General features: G+C 53.9%; 2 protein-coding genes across 5 annotated transcripts; one reads left to right on the forward strand and one right to left on the reverse strand.

The window, feature by feature from the left end:
* Positions 1 to 705: 705 nt before the first annotated feature.
* Zfp526 (zinc finger protein 526) lies at positions 706 to 9403 on the forward strand. 4 transcript variants are annotated; one of them, XM_087591110.1, is made up of 5 exons: positions 706 to 785; positions 1918 to 2098; positions 3028 to 3170; positions 3332 to 3423; positions 3517 to 9402. In XM_087591110.1, the coding sequence occupies exon 5, from the start codon at positions 3534 to 3536 to the stop codon at positions 5532 to 5534; it is 2001 nt and encodes a 666-aa protein (XP_087447236.1). In that variant the 5' UTR covers positions 706 to 785; positions 1918 to 2098; positions 3028 to 3170; positions 3332 to 3423; positions 3517 to 3533; the 3' UTR covers positions 5535 to 9402.
* Positions 7399 to 17245, reverse strand: Gsk3a (glycogen synthase kinase 3 alpha). Its single transcript, NM_017344.3, is given in 11 exon segments — positions 7399 to 8055; positions 8593 to 8685; positions 8975 to 9161; positions 9834 to 9929; positions 10017 to 10114; positions 10906 to 11012; positions 11105 to 11235; positions 13046 to 13156; positions 13314 to 13397; positions 15016 to 15203; positions 16843 to 17245. Coding segments are annotated over 11 exon segments (1452 nt in total). The 5' UTR covers positions 17126 to 17245; the 3' UTR covers positions 7399 to 7981.
* Positions 17246 to 17396: the final 151 nt, after the last annotated feature.

The following is a 17396-nucleotide window of genomic DNA, read 5'->3' on the forward strand; positions in this document are numbered from 1 at the left end:
CCGGAATTGTCTCCCTGTGGGGCGGAAGACCTGTGTGGGAGGCTGTGGCTCAATACTGCCTGTTTGTTTCTCTTTTCTAGGCCTTAGCTTTTCCACCTGTGAAACGGATGGCAGTGGAGTCCTCGGTATGGGCCTTCTGTGTGAATATCATTAAATCAGACAAAGAAGGAGAGGAAGGGAACGCTATTTATAAACGGGAAAGCTTCTGTGTTGGATGTGTTATAGTAAGTATTGCGGTATATCAGGCCTCGACCCGAACATCTTTTACATGTATGATAAAATCCAATGCCTTCAACAGCCTTTCGGGAGGATGTGATTCCAGCCCACTTTGCATGTAAGCAAAAACTGAGGCGGCCCGCCCAGGAAAAGTACCTCAACTGTGTCTGGCTTTTTAGTTACGCTGTCAGAGACGCTCAGTCTCTTCTGCCACGAGATAACACCTGTCAAAGTCTCGCGCCACCAAGTTCATTTATGTGACCTCGCTCTATAAGGATGCACACCTTCTCCGCTGAATTTTCAAACAAGAGAGGAGCGGCACCGGACAACTGCGCAAGCGCCTCTCCTGGCCCTGGACACCGCCTACAGGGTACTGGTGTCTGTGTGGAGAAACTCGCGGAGCCCCGCCTGAATCTCAACACGCAGGCGCAAGGGCGCGTGCCCTGCGCTACCAGCTTTGATTGGTTGCCTAGCCTGAGAGCACCGCCCAATGGGAGGCGTGGATAGTGAAGGGTCCCACACTCCTGAAGCGGAGGGTCTGTGTCAAGAGCGGCAGGGGCTGCTTGGAGGTAAGAGAGATGGGTGAGGGCGCCGCAGGGTGGGCAGGGAAGACAGCGCTGGGTATAGCGAGAGAATGGAGGAAGAGGGAAGGACACGCTAAGGGTCGGAGAGCCTTGGGGCCTGCGCTTGGGGCTGGAGCTGAGCGGGATGATCGACAGCTCCTTCCTGTGTGCCCTAGAGGCGTCGGTGGAGCCCCTGCTGTGTGCTGGACTCAGCTTGAGCTCTCTTGCACACCCCACCCCTGCAGGGGGCTCTCACGCTGCGGAGCAGAGGAATCTGGTAGGAGGAAAAAGGAGTGTAGCGGGAAAGTTGAACTTTCAGGCCCCTGGTGGAGGTGCTTAGATATATCTACTTTCTGTATACAGAAGTAATAGCTAAATTCCACCTACCCCTTGACACGGTGTAGGATTGGGGGACAAGGAATGCAGGTGGAAAAGTGCCCAGTGCTACTTTCTAGAAAGTCAGTGTTGTTAGAATTGTGTGCATATTAAGTGAGTTTTGGAAGGATTATGTTGGATGAGATTCAGTGAACACATGGTGGATTGGGTCCTCTGCACCGTGTTTTTTCTGTGTCTGAATTCATCCGTACTTTGTCAAGTTTGTGTATCCACTCCTTACCTGCCCCAAGCCATGTAGCATGTTCTGATCCAACCGAGGGGAGTTCTCTCTTGTCAGTGGAGCTGTTACCAAGGCAGAATGCTATCCACCCCCACCGCCAGCCCATTTGATTGTTTGTAGGAAAATCCTTTATGGAATGGTTCAGACTTAATGACGGGCCAGGTGTAGTGGTACTTGCTTTCAAAGCAAGCACCGGGGAGCTAGAAGCCAGCAGAGTTCTGTGAGTTTGAGGCCAGTCTGCTCTACGTAGTGAGTTCTAGACAAGCCAGGGCTATATAATGAGTGCTTCAAAACAAACCCCACTTAATGGTGTGTTAGGAATTGGTAGATAAGGAAAGTTTGGTTCCTGAGCTTTTAGCAACTCATTTATCCATGGATCATTTATTGGTCAGCAACTAAAAAATAGGGCCTTGTACTGGGCTGCGTCATGAAAATGCATAAATGGGAGAGTTCGGTGGGTAGATGAGTAGTGTAGTGTGCACAGGGATGGTTGGTTAAGGTCCCAGGACATCACTTCTACAGGAGCCTTAGTCACTACGGAGTCTGTGTATCTGCTGTGTGCTGGGCATCTTGGCACTGGAAACACCTCAGTGGTGAAGAAGCTAAAATTCCTGCCCTCTGGGAGCAATATGAGCGAGCAGCTTGTATACGAGGGCTACCAGCATAAAGTCCACATGCTCCTGGCATGAGCGGAATAAAAGAGGTAAAGACGGTGGCCATCGGCACGTGGGAGGCAGAGGAAACAAGACTGAGAACCAGACTTTCCTGTGGACTTACTGAGGTCAAGGCCAGCCATTGTATATAAACTCTGTCCCCAAAACAGAACCAACAGGGTGGTGGTGGCACACTTGGGAGGCAGAGAGGCAGGTGGATCTCTGTGAGTTCAAGGCCAGCCAGAGCCACACAGAAAATCTGTCTCAAACATCATCAACGAAAACAGGCTATCTTGCTGGCCCAGAATGTAAAGGTGTGTGCGGTGCTGCCCTGATGACCCCAGTTCAATCCTCGGAACCCACATAACATTGGGAGGAAAGAGGGAGCTATGGACTCCATAAAGATTTCCTCCATGCGCTACACGTGTGCCTGACTTGAACTCACGCATGCAGGCACACAGTAACATAAGCCAAAAAGTGGTGGGGGCTCAGTAGGTAAAGGCAACTGGCACTGAGCCTGATGACCTGAGTTTGACCCCAGAAACCCCATGGTGGGAGGAGAACCAGATGCAGCAGTTATCTTACCTCCATACACATGCTCCCTCTCCATAAAAAAAAAGGGTGTAATAAAATAAAATCTCCTCAAACTCTAGGTTTGGAGAAGGTTTAAAGGAGGGTTCATGGGATGGACTGTGGCTCCTGTTGTGTGAAAGGGGTTGGATTAGGTTGAGACCAGACCAAGAGCCTAGGACAGGGACTGACAGATTGGAGAGTTTTGTGTCCCAGGTGCTAAGTGTGGTAGTGCGCACACAATCCCACTGCTGGGAGGCGAGGCAGGATCACTCTAAAGCTTCCCTCCACTGCGTAGTGAGTTTGAAGCCAGCCTAGGTTCTAGGTTGCCTACAAACCCAAGTGTTGGTGTTTGTTAACCAACTGCCCTAGGCCTTGCGGTCAGTCTGACTTTAGTTCCATTTTATAGGTGAGAAAACTGATCTCGAGAGAAGAAGTGGAAGAGCTCAGATTCAAGCCGAGGGAAGTCTAGTTCCCACTGTTCTCTTAAATACTTTGCTGTGGGAATACAGGAGAGAAGAAAAGGTGTTGCACAGAGAGAAACCTGCCTGGGTAAAGGCTGAGGGACCAGAGGGGAGGGAGAAAGAGTGCGTGCGTGTGTGTGTGTGTGTGTGTGTGTGTGTGTGTGTGTGTGTTCAGAAAGGGCGTCACTGGGCCTCTGAGAGACGGCAGAATTAGAGGCCAGACTGCAGGGTGTCCATACTCTCTTGCAGATACCTAACTATAGTGGCTACACAGGCTCAGAGACATGGGACCATGAAAGGCTGAGGCATAAACCTTGAACTAAGACTTGATTGACAGACAGGTGAGTAGTGGGATGAGCTAGGGAACACCTGAGACATCCCACACTCCACTTGGGTTCCTGCTGTGCCACTGGCTTCTGCCCTTCTTTCCCCAGGCACTGCCTGCCCCACAATGGCAGAGATGGTGGCAGAGGCTGAGATGCCCACACAGTCACCGGGAGCAGTGGAAATTTCAACTGCGGTGTCAGGGGAGCTGGCAGAGATGACAACAGCAGTGACTGAGATGACCTCTGGGGAGGCCCTCGCCTCCTCCCTCTTCTTCCAACATCACCAGTTCATGTGCTCTGAGTGTGGCAGCCTCTACAACACCCTGGAGGAAGTCCTCTCCCACCAGGAACAACACCTGCTCACCATGTCAGAGGAGGAGACGCTGACCACCCAGGACACAGGCCTGGAGTCTGAGCTCGTGCCTAGCACTGGGGAGGGGCCCTTCCAGTGTGGTGAATGCAGCCAGCTCATCCTCTCTCCCAGCGAGCTCCTAGCCCACCAGGATGCCCACCTGCAGGAGTCTGCAAGCCAGATCCAGTACCAGTGTGGAGACTGCCAGGAGCTCTTCCCCTCACCCGAGCTGTGGGTAGCTCATCGCAAGACTCAGCACCTTTCCAGTGCAGCGGACGAGCCACCACCTCCTTTGCCTCCCCCAAACCCCCCACCCCCGCCACCAGAAGTCAAGATGGAGCCCTACGAGTGCCCTGAATGTTCCACCCTCTGTGCTACCCCTGAGGAGTTCTTGGAGCATCAGGGCACCCACTTCGACTCCCTGGAGAAAGAAGAACGAAATGGGTTAGAAGAGGAGGGGGAAGATGAGGAAGAGGAGGGGGAGGAGGAGGAGGATGATGATGAAGAAACCGATGAGGAGGAAACATCCACAGAGCTCACTGCTGATGACACAGAAGGTGACAGGTCCACAGCTGACCCGGCTCGGAGCTGTGTAGATTGTCCTCAGCACTGTACCTCTTCAGGGGCACGTCGCAAACACCGAAGGGCATCTCATGGCCCAGCATCAGCCACCCACCCCTTCCACTGCAGCCAGTGTCAGCGCAGCTTCAGCTCAGCTAACCGGCTGGTGGCTCATGGCCGGGCCCATGTGGGTGGGACCTATGAGTGTACCACGTGCTCCAAGGTCTTCAAAAAGGCAGCCTCTCTGGAGCAGCACCAGCGGCTGCACCGTGGGGAAGCCCGCTATCTATGTGTGGACTGTGGCCGTGGCTTTGGCACTGAGCTCACACTGGTGGCCCATCGGCGGGCCCATACTGCCAACCCACTCCACCGCTGTCGCTGTGGCAAGACCTTCAGCAACATGACCAAGTTCCTATACCACCGACGAACTCACACTGGGAAAAGCGGAACCCCCACCAAGGTAGCAACTGTCTCCCCAGCTCCAGCTGAGCCCACACCCATGCCCCCACCCCCACCTGCCCAACTGCCCTGTCCACAGTGCCCCAAGTCCTTTGCTTCAGCCTCCAGGCTCTCCAGGCACCGGCGCGCAGTGCACGGCCCCCCTGAACGCCGACACAGGTGTGGGGTCTGTGGCAAGGGCTTCAAGAAGCTTGTCCATGTGCGCAACCACCTGCGGACCCACACAGGCGAGAGACCCTTCCAGTGTCACTCGTGCGGCAAGACCTTTGCTTCTTTAGCCAACCTCAGCCGCCACCAGCTGACCCACACAGGAGTGCGTCCCTACCAGTGCCTGGACTGTGGCAAGCGTTTTACACAGAGCTCCAACCTGCAGCAGCACCGGCGGCTACACCTACGGCCTGTTGCCTTTGCTCGTGCCCCTCGCCTTCCCATCACCGGTCTCTACAACAAGAGCCCCTACTACTGTGGGACCTGCGGCCGCTGGTTCCGCGCCATGGCAGGCCTTCGGCTGCATCAGAGGGTCCATGCACGGGCCAGGAGTTTGACACTGCAGCCCCCAAGATCACCCTCTCCAGTCCCACCCCCAGCCCCAGAACCTCAGCAGACTATCATGTGCACGGAGCTTGGGGAGACCATCGCCATCATCGAGACATCACAGCCGCTGGCACTCGAGGACACACTGCAGCTATGCCAGGCGGCACTGGGGGCCAGTGAAGCGAGCGGACTGCTGCAGCTGGACACCGCCTTTGTGTGACAAGCGTAAGAGCAATGATCAAAGGGGTTGGTTATAATCTTGAGTCTAGGCACCTCAGGGGAGAAGAGGACCCCTCCTGGCCACCTAATCTGGCACCCACATGGCAGGGTCCACCCTGCTGGCCTCTTCTAACTGCTGAGTCCTCAGGGTTTCTCCTGTCACCTTTCCCTGCCCCCGGTGAAACTGAAGCTCTGAGAAGTGATGTGATCTGTCTCAGCCCTACAGCTGCGCTGCAGAACGGGGTCTGCCAAGGCTCTTTGCACGGCATCACCCGGTGCTCAGCAACATCAGGTAACCTTTCCTGAGCACCAACCACACGCCAGGCCTGTGCCAGACACTCCCATGTACCTCTTCAGGTCTCTCGCTTGTCACTCCCCACCCCCATCCCCATCCTTCTGGACCTTGGGTTGCCTGGTATAGGAAGGCACTTAGTTTCACGGGGCTTTTTTCAGTTTTGACAGTATGGAAGGAAATCTGTAGGTAACCCCAGGACTCAGCTCGGCCTGGGTGACGTTGAAGACCCAGGCATGAGCCAGTCACGCTGCACACTCAGGCATGCTCAGCCCAGTGGGCAAGGGACTGAAGTCCAGACACCTTCCCGCACACACAGCTGCCTGCGGCGCATTCAGCCCAGAGCTCCCCTCACATGCCCTGGTGCTGCAGGCTAAAGGAGAGTCAGGTCTGAGGATCCCTGGGCCGAGGCGAGGATGTGCAGGGACAGTGGACCTGAAGAGACTTTCTCGTGGGCCAGTTCCTGAAGTAAAAGTGGTAATCTATCAGCACAAGAGGAAGATAACCCTTCAGGCAGGCCGTCCAGTTACAACTGCAGTACACACCCAACTGCCCAGCAGTATCCGGCAGGACATTTAATGTCCCTTAGGCCTGAGGTGGACCTGTGTGCACATCCTGGTTGTATGAGGAAGGACAGCACAGAGAACTGCCCAGGGTCTCAGGCTGTGAGATGGGAATCAGTTCTTAGGCCATCTCTGCTGTTCTGAGTAAGACCTGACCCCTCAGTGACCACAGAGAACACTCAGTCCATCCCTTGACGCAGAGCAGCCATGCTCACCCTGCTTTGTAACATGTCTGAGCAAGGAGGATGGAATCAGTCCTGCAGGGCAGAAAGGGACCTCTGGGGCAGACGTAAGCATCCAGCAAGGCCCAGAAATCCTGGACTCCCCTCAAGGATATGTTCAAAAATTACTTTTTCTGCATCAGTAGAATCTATCAAGAGGACCCAAAGTTGCTCCGTCCCAGGTCCCCTCCCTTTCTGGAGCGTCCTGCCCACTCACTGCTTGGCACCATGTAGAGACAGCATTTCCTTCTGCCCATGGTCCCCGCCATCTGGCTCCAGTGTATTTTAAAAGTCAAGGGGGACAGCCAGGCAGAGTGGCACAAGCCTGTAATCGCAGTGTTTGGGATCCTAAGGCAAGATGATCTTGAGTTCCAGACGAGCCTGAGCTATACCGAAGACCAGCTCAAAACCAGAGAGGGAGAGAAGAAAGGCTAAACTCTCAACCTCCACCTTCCCAAGGTTGCCACTTCCCAATACCCCCTAAGAAGTAAAGCAAGTGGGTCCCATGCTTCAGACAGGGTACCTTAAGCCTTGGGAATCTGCCTATGCACATATATACCTGTGCCACCAAGTCTACAGGCAATTAGATGTGCAGCCTGAGACTCGTCCCCCCGGGTCTTGCACTGAGCGCCCAGGTGTGCATCATTTCTGCCACTGACAGATAGTTTGTGCCAGGAAATGGGTGGGCTCCACATCTGTGGTTGACAAGTCCCCCTAACTGAGGTGGAACTCATTCCAAACCCTGAACCCCCACCTCTGTGGAAATAGGCAGCCAGACAGGAAGAAGGGTTTCATGCCAATAATTTATTGAACGGAGGTCTGTACACAGGCAAACCTTACTGTGGAAACTAAGACACCAGGGGCTCTCCCTACTCCCCTCCTTGGGATGGGGAGAGGGAGGAAGCCTTGGGAGCAGAGGACAAGAGGGGGGTACAGCTGAGGGGGAGGGCAGGTTGGATGGTGTGAATCGACGTTTTCTTTAAGAAAAAAATTATAACAATCTATTTACACCCAAGGGGCCAGGAAGAGGATACGGGCTGGGCTGGTTCTATTTACAAGGGACATGGGAGGGGGGGGGGGGGAGTGGTAGCCTGGGGGAGGGGAGGGGACCACGGGGGTAGAAGGTCCTCATACCCCCAAACCCCGTCCGTCCTTCTCTTCCCTTCCCTCCCCCACAAACAGTTAAAATCCTCTTTAAAAAGCCCACCACAAAGGTGAGGCTGGTGAGGGAGGCCTAGATGCTGGGTAGTTCATTTACCTCTGCCCTCAGTCTAGGGGCCCAGCCAGGGCAGGAGCTGGATGGGCTATGGCCCCCTTCCCAGCCCCACTTGAGCCTTCCCAGATGGACGTGGAGGGGTAGTCGGTAGGGCCCTCAGGAAGAGTTAGTGAGGGTAGGTGTGGCATCAGGTGCCTGCCAGTCTTGGCCAGTCTGAGTCTCAGTTAAAGCTGAAGGAGGAGAGGGAAGGAGGGACAGTTGGCCTTTGCATCACACCCCATGCCCACGAGAATAACTTGCTTCAGAACACTATGCAAGAGTGACAGCTGTCACTCTGGGCTCAGGGTTACAAACTGATGCCAAAGGACCAGCTTGACACTGAAGTGGCTTAACAAGGAGCCAGGCTCCATGGAGGGAAGGGGCACTGGAAACAGCTCCAGCTGCTGTCAGGAGAAGGGCAGACCCATGGCTGCCAAGCCTGACCTTCTTTCCCCTAAGAAACAGGAAATCTGGGTTTTTACCCAGAATGGCCCAATCTTTAAATGTGGGCAACTTTTTGTTTATTTGTTCAGACCAAAGAAATGTTTGGACTTCCAGCTGGCATTTAAACACAACTGTGGGCAATATCACCCTATAAAGCTGGTTGCTGACATACTGTAAAATATGCCTCTTATGCTGTCAGATGTCAACAGCTCAGAACCCACAGAAAATGCTAGAAGCCAAGAACAACCCCCGCTCGACCCCTCTACACATGTTCCCCAGCTTACCTTGTGAGGACGAGGTGAGGGTAGCAGGGCCTGATGGGGACCTCAAGTGAGGAGGGATGAGAATGGCATTGAGAGACGGTTGGATGGAAAGTTCTAGAGACAAAATTGACATCCCCAGTTAAGGAGAGGCAAGGCTATGGAAAGCCAGTTAAGGTTAGGATGAGGAACCAAACAAGGACCCAGATACTGGCAAGGCCAGGTGGAGGAATCTTTAGCCACAGGACTCTTAGGTGGAAAAGTAGAAAAGGCCTGGTATGCAGCCACAATGTGGAGACACCTAGCTGAGCCCAGGACCACCTTGTACCCTCTTAGCTCCCCAGTCTTGTTCAACACCAAGCCTCTCCACATCCCCAACACCTCCACTGGCCCCAGCTATGCTCACCACCAGGACTGAAGTTGAAGAGGGGGGGAAGCGGGCGGTTGTTGGGGAGCTGGGTTCCGAGACTCCGCAGTTCATCAAAGAAACTGTGGGCACAGGCCTCTAGTGGGGAGAGCCTTGAGGATGGAGTGTACTCCAGCAGGCTAGAGCAGAGTGCGATGGCCTCAGGTGGTGTCCGAGATTTGAACACCTGTGGGTTAATGCAGAGGGGCGAGGTGCTGTGACACCGTGTCATGTGCTCCCCTGTGGCAGCCTGCTTCCCAGACACCCACCTCCCTGGTAAGGAGACCGACACAATGAGATGGGTGCTGGCTCAGGGTCCATGACTTGTGAGTCCTAATGCGTACGTGCCACCATATAAATGGGAATCTTGTATTTACCTCTGAGTTCTCAATTTTTAAAATTCTATAAACTTCACAATCTCAAAGTGTTGACTGCCTCCCTGGATAACTTCAGAGACTACCCCCACCATATTTCTATTTTTCAATGTTTACCTATGTATATGAAAGCTTTGCTTGTGCACATTTGTGTTAACACATGCATGCCTGTAAGGATCCCCTGAAACTGGCTTACAGGTGGCTGTGAGTGCTGGAACCCAAACCCAGGCCCTGTGTAAGGGTAACAAGTGCCCTTGGCCTCTGGGCCAGCTCTCCAGCTCTGCAAACCATGGTTTTTATTTTATTTTTTTTTCAGAGCTGGGGACCGAACCCAGGGCCTTGTGCTTGCTAGGCATGCGCTCTACCACTGAGCTAAATCCCCAACCCCTCAAACCATGGTTTTTAAACCAGGTCTCCAGAGCAGTTGGTCTACAAGGGGATCCAACCTTCAGCCATGCCATGCAAGCCCGTATTTCTGCCCCTACCTTTGTCCAGGGGTGAGCTTTGATCTGGGGGAACTTGAATTCTGTGTAGTTAGGGTTCATCTCTCGGATTTGCTCCCTGGTTGGCGTCCCTAGTACCTGGAAAGGACAGTGAGGGTTTGAAACAAAGGCCCTTTCCTTAGCCCACCCCTGCTTTCCCTTGCCCTGGCCCTGCCCCGTCCTCACCTTGATGATCTCCACAAGCTGGTCTACCCCACTGTCCCCAGGGAAGATGGGCTGGCCAAGAAGCAGCTCAGCCAGTACACAGCCAGCTGACCACACATCTGAAGGGGAAGGAAGAATGGAGGTAAGCACTAGACGGCCAAGGCCAGCAAGCCGACCCCTTCACCAACACCGCTTCTCACAGCTATCCCAGAGGCACTGCAGCAGCGCTGTCTCACAGAAGGTGCCTGGCCCAGATGTGCTCTCCAGTCCAGATACGCTCACATCCTCATGCCCTTGGTGAGTGATCCCGAGGAATCCTTTGAACATTCTTTACTTTTCTGGACTGGCACAAGGCCTGGCCCTGCCAACTGGCACATGCGTGCTCTGGGCCAGAAGGAAACCACCTATCCTGAACTAGCTGTTCACCACCTGGCCTCTGGCCTGCTCACCCCTCCCTGCTCTGTACCTTGACCTGCACTGGTACAAGTTCACACCTGAGGACCTCACCAGCTCCTCAGACTGACTGACATCCTCCTTCAACCCTTCCTTCCATGTACACACTCCCATCTCAGCCTTCCCCTCAAGCTTGGAAGAGGGTAATGCCATGCTCGGAAACAGAAAGGACAGGCCCTGAGAGCAGGCCATGCCCTTATGCTACTTACTGCCCACCCCTTCCCTCGAACTGAGAACAGAGGCTCACTGGGAGTCTCTAAGTGGAGGTGGACTCTGGAGCCAAGTCAGATATGGAGTCCCAGCCCTGTCCTGAGCAGTGCTCTGTCCTTTCTACTGTTTAGCTGCTCTAAAGAGATGCGGCAGTTCCAGCCTCAGCCTGGGAGGACCAGTCAAGGACAGAAGGCAGGCAGGGCCTAATCGCCAAGCCTGTCACTCCCCAGCCCCTCCCCTAACTGACCGATGGACGAGGTGTAATCTGTGGCTCCAAAGATGAGCTCCGGAGCACGGTAGTACCGAGAACAGATGTAGGACACGTTGGGCTCCCCCCGAACCAACTGCTTTGCACTGTGGGAAGAGATGGGCAGGGTTAAGCATGAAACCAAACTCAAGGATCTTTGATCCCTTCAGGCACTCCACAGGCTGCAGGTCAGACCTACCTGCCAAAGTCGCAGAGCTTGAGGACAGCAGTGTCAGGGTCCACAAGCAAATTCTGGGGCTTGATGTCACGGTGACACACACCTTGGGAGTGGATGTAGGCCAAGCTCCGGAAGAGCTGGTACATGTACACCTAGGAGGGGCAGGGCACAGCTCAACTCCAGCCCACGCTTCCCACAGAACACATTGTTGGCCCATATTATGCCACTGTCCAGGCTGGCTGCCCCATGGCCTCAGCTCCTGAACTGTTGTAAATCCTTGGCTTTGGAACTCTAATGCCTGCTACAATCACAGACTTAGGAAGACAGGCCACTGGGCCTGGCCACACATGAGGAACTGCTGCTCCAGTTAACCTAGGATGACTGACACTAGAAGGTCTTGCTGTGACGCAGGCTGTGGGCCAAGTACTCTGCTTCCCTTCTCATCAAACCCGACAGCTCTGGAGGGCCTCAGCCCCCAGCCCACCTCGCTGACGGCAGCTCCCTCCCATGCACAGGTCTTCTCCAGGTTCTTTCTGCCTCCCGCTCCCACTGACCAGAACCAAAGTAAGGTTTTCAGTTCTGATTTGTTTTTAATTTATGTAACAGTTTGGTTGTGTGTACACGACTGCCTCTGGATTTAAAGGGGTTATACATGTGCCATAGACCACAAGTGACAATCGGGACAACATGCTCTACAGGTTCATCATTTGTGGCCCAGGAATTGGCCTCAAGCTTAGCAGCAAACACAATTACCAATGGAACCTTTCTAGGGTGAAAGACTGGATTCCAAGCTGGTCCTGGACTTGAAATCTTCCTGCCCTAGCCTCCCTAGTGCTGGGATTACAAACATGCACCACTACACACAGCTAGGACCTTGGAGTTGTAGCTCCTGAGTCTCCTGGGCCTAAGCCGGTACACGATGTTCATTCATACATTCATACATGTATGTACACACACACACACACACACACACACACACACACAAACTGCTCCTTGCGCCTCCATGACACTACTACTCTCCCAGCCTTGTCACCTTGTCACTACTCCTCTCCCACCATTCCTTCATCCTTGTCACTACTCCTCTCCAGCCTTGTCATCTTGTCACTACTCCTCTCCCATCCTTGTCACTACTCCTCTCCAGCCTTGTCACCTTGTCACTACTCCTCTCCCAGCCTTCCTTCATCCTTGTCGCCCCGGAGCCAGGCAGATAGGGCTCTGTCTCCAGCCCTCACTGTGGCCTTTCCAGGGCAGCAGCTCCTAAGCTTTGTCATTTCCTCTGATGGCGCCTGTAACCTCACCAAACACAACTCTTTTGTTTTAAAGACAGGGTCTCTATGTAGCCCTGGTTGTCTTGGAGCTTACTATGTAGACCAGGCTAGCTTTGAACTCAAGAGATCCTCCTGCCTCTGCCTCCTGAATCCTGGGACAAAAGGTGTGTGCCACCATGTCCAGCCAAAAATCTCTTCAAAGGCAAGGCCTGGGTCTCAGCTGTGTCTCTGGACCTGCTCTGCACTTGGCTGAGCAGAGTAACAGTCACAGCATGGCCCTTACAACTGAGAGTTCAAGGCCCTTCCCAGCATGTGAGCAGCAGCAACCACAGCCCAGCCCACAGCAGTGTCCGCTCGCCCAGGTGCAGGGCGCTGAAGCCACACAGAGCCAACTGAGAGGTGACACGGGAGAGAGGCCTGATGGCTCCCCTGGCACATCTTTCCTGCCACTATGTCTTCCCAGCCACCCCAGCCCCAATGACACTGGTCCACTGTGGAGCAATTCCTTTTCCACCCCTTTGGCCTTGGCCCTCTCCCAGGCTTAGCCAAACCCATTTGCAAGCTACAGAGCAGAGGGTAGGGAACATAAGCCTCCAAGACCAACTGGGAAGAGGAAGGAACCCATAGGCACATTGGCCCCCGACTCCCTGGCCGTGGACCTGTGCTCCAGCAGCCCGCCCACCTGCCCGCCTACCTTGACATAGATGATAGGGATGATCAACTTGGCCTTGGTAAAGTGACGGGCCACTCGGTACACCGTCTCGGGCACATATTCCAGCACCAGATTTAAATACAGCTCATCTTTCTGATGAACAAAGGAGAGATGTGAGCTATTTTAAGAAAAGAGGAAAGTGTGCAGGAACAGTGAGGGACACAGAGGACCGTTGGGAAAGACAGGCAGGAAAGTGGACAGCATCACAGTGTGGGGGGCTACTACACACCTTAGATTCCCAGTGTCTCACCTTCTCCCCACTGGAGTAGAAAAAGTACCGCAGCCTCACGATATTGCAGTGGTCCAGCTTACGCATAATCTGCAGCTCTCGGTTCTTGAGGAAAAAGGGAGAATCTCAATACATCCAATCCCCTGCATCCTCCTCCCCCCAGTACCCTCACCGCCACCCTACACTTAATTTCTGCTAGTAGAGCAGGCAACTGTTCTGTATCTGAAACTCAAGGCTCCAAGGCCTGTGGGAGGCAGAAGACGGGGTGATTTCTTCAGCCCTGGCCCCTCCCCCCATATGGAAGCTGCAGGTCTATGCAGGTCAGGTGGGTCAGTCCAGGGCCACAAATGCCTTTACTACTTCAACCTGCTTTTTAGAGGTTCTCTGACTACTAGAGACATGGAAAGACCAATTATTTCCTTCATAACGCCAATCCTCAGCATCTCTTGAAAAATTTGCTGAAGTTAGCCTGATGGTTGCTGGTCTATAATCTCAACCACTCGGAAGCATAAGGCAGGAGAGTTGAGTTCAAGGACTGCTTGGGCAACTTAGGACAGCTCTGTCTCAAAAGTAGAGAGTGCTAGGAATCTAGCTAGCTCAATCCCACATACTATCAAAACTAAAGAAATCAGACCACATAGACATTACCACCTGACACTGGCACAGGCAGCAGCAGACGGGCAGTGGCTGCCTGGCTTACCCCGACCCCTGTCACCTTCCCTGGAAGTACAGGGGGCTCACAGCTCTAGCTTAGATCTGAGTCTCTAGACTTCCAATCTCATCTTCTACTCCACACCAGGAACTCTTTCCAATGTCCAGTTCTCTAGGGCCTCAGAACTCTCCTCAGATCCCTCTCAGTTCTCAGCTCAGCTTCGTTCCACCAAGGTCTGATGCCCCGGAGTTCTTCCTGTGCAAGAGCATTCACTGCCCAGGTCCTGGCCAGTTACCTCATCTGGTCTGGCAGAGTTCTCCAATCACCACATATCCCCCCACTGCCCTCTCTTTCTAAGGTTCCCTAGGCCTCAGCTAGCTTACAGAGCACCCTTCCCTCCAGGGACAGCCCTGCAGCATGACAAGTGGCTTAGTGAGCCCTGGAAGGGCTGGACTCCATTCTAAACTACCTTCAGAGCTGCCAGCAGCAGCCTTACCAGTTTTTCTCCTGGAAGAGATGTGACCAAGGGGCTGAGGAGGACTTGTGAGTCACACAGGCCAGAGCCTCCTCCAGAAGGGGCCTTACTATGCGGCTCCATTTCTGCTGACTTACAACAGTACCTGCCCTCAGAGACTCCTCAGGTGAATTAAATTAGAAACTTGCCTGTCAAGCACTTACGCTGAGGAAATGCCCAGTAAACCTTAGCTCTCGGCTGTTCTGGAATGTGCATCCCCTCTTCCCCTGTTCATTCTCTTCCTTCCCCTCTCCTTGGGCCCAGCTTGAACCCCAAGCTCAAGCTGCCGAGGGCTTCAGTAGGTAAAAGTGCTTGCCGTGCAAGCTTGAAGATCTGAGTTCAGTCCCTGGACTGCAGCGGAGAACCACCAACTTCCAACAGCTGGGACTTCCACATACAGACCATGGCATACGCATGCCAGCCACACTTACATACAGACAGCATACATATGCACACATTAATAAATACTGAGAACATGAAATTCCTGGCTCCAACTCTATTGCTGGGCACACTCAGCAGTCACTCCCAGTGCCCAACCTCCAGTCTACCCAAGCTACCTTGAACCTTTTGTCCTGAAGAACCTTCTTGATGGCCACCAGTTCCCTCGTTTCTGCCAGCCGTGCCTGGTACACTACTCCGAATGAGCCATTGCCAATCACTTTGATGTCGGTGTAAGCCACCTCTTGGGAACGCTCTGGGCCTTGGCCTAGAGTGGCTACCACTGTGGTCACCTTCCCGCTGTCACCTAAGGAACAAAGGGAATACAATCCCTGATCTTTCCTCTCTAGCCACCATAGCCCAGGGAAGGGAAGCTGTCAGCCAAGTGTAGGGATGCGACAGTGATTACCCCATGGTAGAATGACTGTCTGGCACACACAGGCCAGTACCTGGGGTTTAGTACCTAAGCATGGGGAGGTCACGTCCTAGAGCCTCCTCCAAGAAACCCCAACGTCTGCCTTCCATATAACACCAACATCAAACTCACTCTCCGTCGGTAGGTAAAGCACCTACAGATTTCTACTTCTAGCAAACAGCGAAATCATTTGGATGGGGGGGGGGGGGGAACCAATACCTCAAGTGTAGAATCCAGCCACACTGGGTTCCCCAGCCTTTTTTCCCTTCTGCAGGGCAGGTACAAGGTGCCAGCTTCCACACAAAGGAGCAGAAACTATGGGGGTGTTCCTTCTTCAGGAAAACACTTATCAATCCTCACAGCCAGAGAGCTCTGGCTTCTAAATCCTTCCTGGCAGAGCTTCTAAGTAAAGGAAATGAACTGGTCTGAAGAGCCCTTGCCTTGATCCTCACTGGGTAGGGGCTGGAGGGTTGTGGGTCTGTTGTGACTCTTACCAACTACTTTGCATTGTTATGAGCACTGGCCTGGCCTCCATGTGCTCCAGAGTGGTACCTAGCCTGAGAATGAACAGCGCAGCTAATTCCACAACTGCTGAAGTGTATTCCAGCCTGATGCCTTTGGAGGAAACCTTTGATTTCCAATTCCCTGTCTCTTGAGTAGCAGCAAACCTACATGCCACCCATAGGGCCCCCGCTACCTTTGGGAAACTTATCAACAAATTCAATTTGAGAGAGGGGCAACTGAGGGTTATTTGGAAAATAGTCCACATGGCTGTTAATTTTTTCCAGAGCCAGTACCAGCCACTTCAAAACCTTTATAATAGGTGTGACCTGTGTGAAACCCCCACCCCAATTCTATTTTTGCTAAAGAGCCCTGCTCCCCGACCTTGTTTTAAAAGAAAACTGGCAATGAGCTGGATTAGATGTCCATATTGATTTCCAATCTGTTCTTATTTATAAACAACAGTGATTATTTACTGCCACTATTGAGGACTGACTACAAGTCTACACGTTTTCAGTGGGCTAGGTGGTAATGTCAGGCCTTATGGTTTAAACCTGGCCCTGTTCTGGGAAACATTAATAATCCTGAATCGGTGTTTCTAAAGGATATTCAATCCAAATGCCCATTTTTGATGGAAAGGAAATGAATAGCCCCTTTTCATACAGGATGGTGGCAGCAATCATATTCTTGTCTCTTAGGGGACAGCAATCCTAGATCACGACTGGCAAGTAACTATGACCTCTGATCCTATTCTCCAGTGATGGCAACGTCGTCAAGTACTCGAGACCTTGATAACTGGAAGAATAGGACCTGTGACCTCTGTTTCTCGGGTGCTGGTAATTCTGATTCTAAACTCCAAGTGATGGTAACCCCCAAACTCCTTTATCTGGGAAACAGAAAGCTCAGATCCCGGCTTGAAGAAGCACGGTGACCTCGAGTTTCTATCTGGGTACATGAAAGAATCTGATCGCCGTTTGATGCGCTTGGGAAACCCAGATCACCACCCCACAGGGCGCCCCTAAGTACTCACGGCCCAGCTTCACTCCGGGCGGCGGGAAGCTAGTGCCCGCGCCGGGGCCACCGCTGCCTCCTCCGCCGCTGCCGCTGGGGCCACCCCCAGAGCTCGAGGCTCCCACGCCCCCACCCATAGCCCCGACTGACGCCTTCCCGCCGCCAGTGCCTCCTGGGCCGGAGGCCGAGCCCCCGGGGCCGCCGCCACCGCCTCCGCCTCCGCCGCCTGGCTCCGCGAACGAGCTGGTCCGCGCCCGGCCCGAGCCCCCAGGGCCACCTCCCGAAGGCCCGCCGCCGCTCATGGCGCCGAGCGCAGGCCCAGGCCGCGGGGCTCGGGCTGCCTGGGCTGCCCCCGCCGCTGCCTCTACCGCCGCCTCCCTTGGGCTCCGGCCTCTTCCAGGCCGCGCCGTTCGGGCTCCGGCTCCGGCCCAGCGCCCGCCGCGGGGCACGCCGGGAGATGAAGTCCCTCTGCCGTCGGCTTCGTTGTCACCACCCTCGACTCGCACAGCACGCCGGGAAATGGAGTTCTCAAGACCTCAGAGTAGCTGACCGCTGGGGGCGGGGTGTGACGGC

This window comes from Rattus norvegicus, chromosome 1 (genome assembly GCF_021556685.1).
Source record: "Rattus norvegicus strain SHRSP/BbbUtx chromosome 1, alternate assembly SHRSP_T2T, whole genome shotgun sequence".
NCBI classification, from domain to species: domain Eukaryota; kingdom Metazoa; phylum Chordata; class Mammalia; order Rodentia; family Muridae; genus Rattus; species Rattus norvegicus.